The sequence below is a fragment of the Callithrix jacchus genome, chromosome 11 (genome assembly GCF_049354715.1).
Source record: "Callithrix jacchus isolate 240 chromosome 11, calJac240_pri, whole genome shotgun sequence".
Lineage (NCBI taxonomy): Eukaryota > Metazoa > Chordata > Mammalia > Primates > Cebidae > Callithrix > Callithrix jacchus.
Window position 1 is genome coordinate 119,401,254 of NC_133512.1, and position 2,396 is coordinate 119,403,649.

General features: G+C 44.0%; 1 protein-coding gene across 4 annotated transcripts in view; it reads left to right on the top strand.

Moving 5' to 3' along the window:
- Window positions 1–2,396, top strand: part of LOC128928470 (uncharacterized) — a 124,920-nt gene that overhangs the window by 17,389 nt on the left and 105,135 nt on the right. For all 4 annotated transcript variants that reach the window (XM_078343857.1, XM_078343859.1, XM_078343858.1 and 1 more), the window contains one exon: window positions 1,616–1,713. In XM_078343857.1, coding sequence (XP_078199983.1) covers window positions 1,616–1,660 — 45 coding nt within the window. In that variant the 3' untranslated portion in view covers window positions 1,661–1,713. The remainder of the gene's footprint in view (window positions 1–1,615; window positions 1,714–2,396) is intronic.

The window sequence follows — 2,396 nt, forward strand, 5'->3', positions numbered from 1 at the left end:
CCTCCCCTCCCTCCCTCCCCCACTTCCCTCCCCTCTCCCTCCCTCCCTCCCTCCCTCCCTCCCTCCTTCGCTCCTTCCCTCCCTCCCTTCATTCCTTCCTTCCTTTTCCCTTCTCTTTTCTTTTCTTTATTGGGTCTTGCCCCCTGTTACCCAGGCTGGAGTGTAGTGGCACGATCACAGCTCACTAAAGCCTCCATTTCCTGGGTTCAAGACCTCCTCCCATCCAGCCTGCCAAGTAGCTGGGACTTCAGGCACAAGCCACCACACCTGGCTAATTTTTAAGTTTTTTGTAAAGACAGAGTGTCACTATGTTGCCCAGCCTGGTTTTAAACTCCAGCCTGGAACAGGAACAGGCCTCAAGTCATCCTCCTGTCTTGGTCTTCCAAAGGGCTAGGATTATAGGCATGAGCCACTGTTGCCAGCCTTTCTTCCCTCATTGGACAAATATTTATTAAACATTCACTGTGAAGGTGCTGTGTTGGACCTTGGTGACATGTCAAGTGGTAAATATGGCAAAGACACTGGCTGTCATGGAGTTAACCTATTGCAAGGGCTGGTGGTGGGACGGGCAGGGAAACAGACCGTAAACGTATAGGTAAATATGTGACCTATAACTTCACATGGTGGCACTTACTGTGAAGAAAATATAAAAGAACATTTGGTGAGGGATAAATGGGAGGATTGGGTGTTTACTTAGCTCGGTTATGGAGAAATTGTTTTTGAAAAAATTTTTTATTTTGTACTGCTTCATGTCCTGCTGTGTGTGTGTGTGTGTGTGTGTGTGTGTGTGTGTGTATGTTAGTATCATAGTTACTGAAAAAAATATTGTCCACGCTTGGTGGCTCATGCCTGTAATTCCAGCACTTTGGGAGGCCGAGGCGGGCAGATTACAAGGTCAGGAGATCGAGACTATCCTGGCCAACATGGTGAAACCCTGTCTCTACTAAAAATACAAAAATTAACTGGGGTGGTGGCGTGTGCCTATAATCCCAGCTAGGGGATTATATAATCGCTTGAACTAGGGAGTTGGAGGTTGCAGTGAGCTGAGATTGTGCCACTGCACTCCAGCCTGGTGACATAGTGAGACTCTGTCTCAAAAACAAACAAACACAAGAAAAAAATGTACTGAGTATCTACCCTGTGCCAAAACTGTGCTGGGCCCTGGGCATAGAATAGTAAGAAAAGAAGACAGAGTCTTTCTCAAGGTGACTGTACAGTGTTATGGGAGACATATGTATTAAACAAATTATATACACAAATGTATAATTATTGTAGTGCTATTAAAGGGAAGGACAAGTTGCTATGCAAACATTTAGCTAAGAAATTCCTGGTGGACATTTGTTGTTTGCCTCTCCAGATTCCTTCCTCAGATTTCCTGTAATTCCGGTTGGGGTTTGGCAACTCGTCCCACATATTATCAATTAGTGTCAGGGAAGATGCAGTCCTCTTTGGTCAATCAGATCATTGCTTTTCCACAGTACCAATAGTTGGTTCTAAAACAGGAATATGTCCAGAGTCAACTCACCCAAGCTAGTAAGAATAAGCTATGGGGCTTTTTTTGGAACCCTCTCGGAGAAATTAACTCCATTCTTCATGTTTGATTTGAATGTGAAAGAGAAAGCTGGAGACATGGCAGCCATCTTACCACTATGGAGGGTGAGAGTCTCTGAGGATGGAGCCAACACGGAGAAAATGGGGCCAGGAGATGGAGAGGTAAGTTGTCCTGGTAACACTTCTTGAGGCCTGGATCAAGTCCGAGGCTAACTCTGGACTTTGCAGTTACCTGAATCAGTTTGAGCTCTCACTTGTGAACAAGATAATTTGGAACATAAATGAGTGAGGGAAGGCTTCCCTAGGGAAGGCATGTATAATCTGAGACCTGAGAGTTGGAATTAGGCTGGTCTGGAGGAGGAGGTGAGCTGAGGGATGAGTAGGAATTAAGCTGGTCTGGAGCAGGAAGTGAGCAGAGAATCCAAGCAGAGGAAACTGCACCACACGCCCAATAGGCATGAGCAGGTGAAGCAGCAGAATGTAAGAGGAGCAAAGAGAGAAGCCTTTTTATACAGAAAACTTCAAATGTATTTAAAATAAAGAGAACAGAATAATGAACATCCATGTACCCATCATCTAGCATCGACCATTATTAACTCAGGGCTGATGTTGTTTCCTTTACACCTGCATCTCTTACCCCTCCCTGATTCTGGATGGATTATTTTCAAGTAAAATGGAATGTGTTTTTGAGAAAATGACAACTGAATTAAAACATAAATATTTGATGAGAAGGAAGCAGCCCTTTGAAGATTTTGAAGAAGGAAGGATTTCCAGGCAGAAGAAAAAGTAGGTATAAAACCCCTGATATTGGAACAGATTTCTTTTTTTTTTCTCTTTTTTTTGAG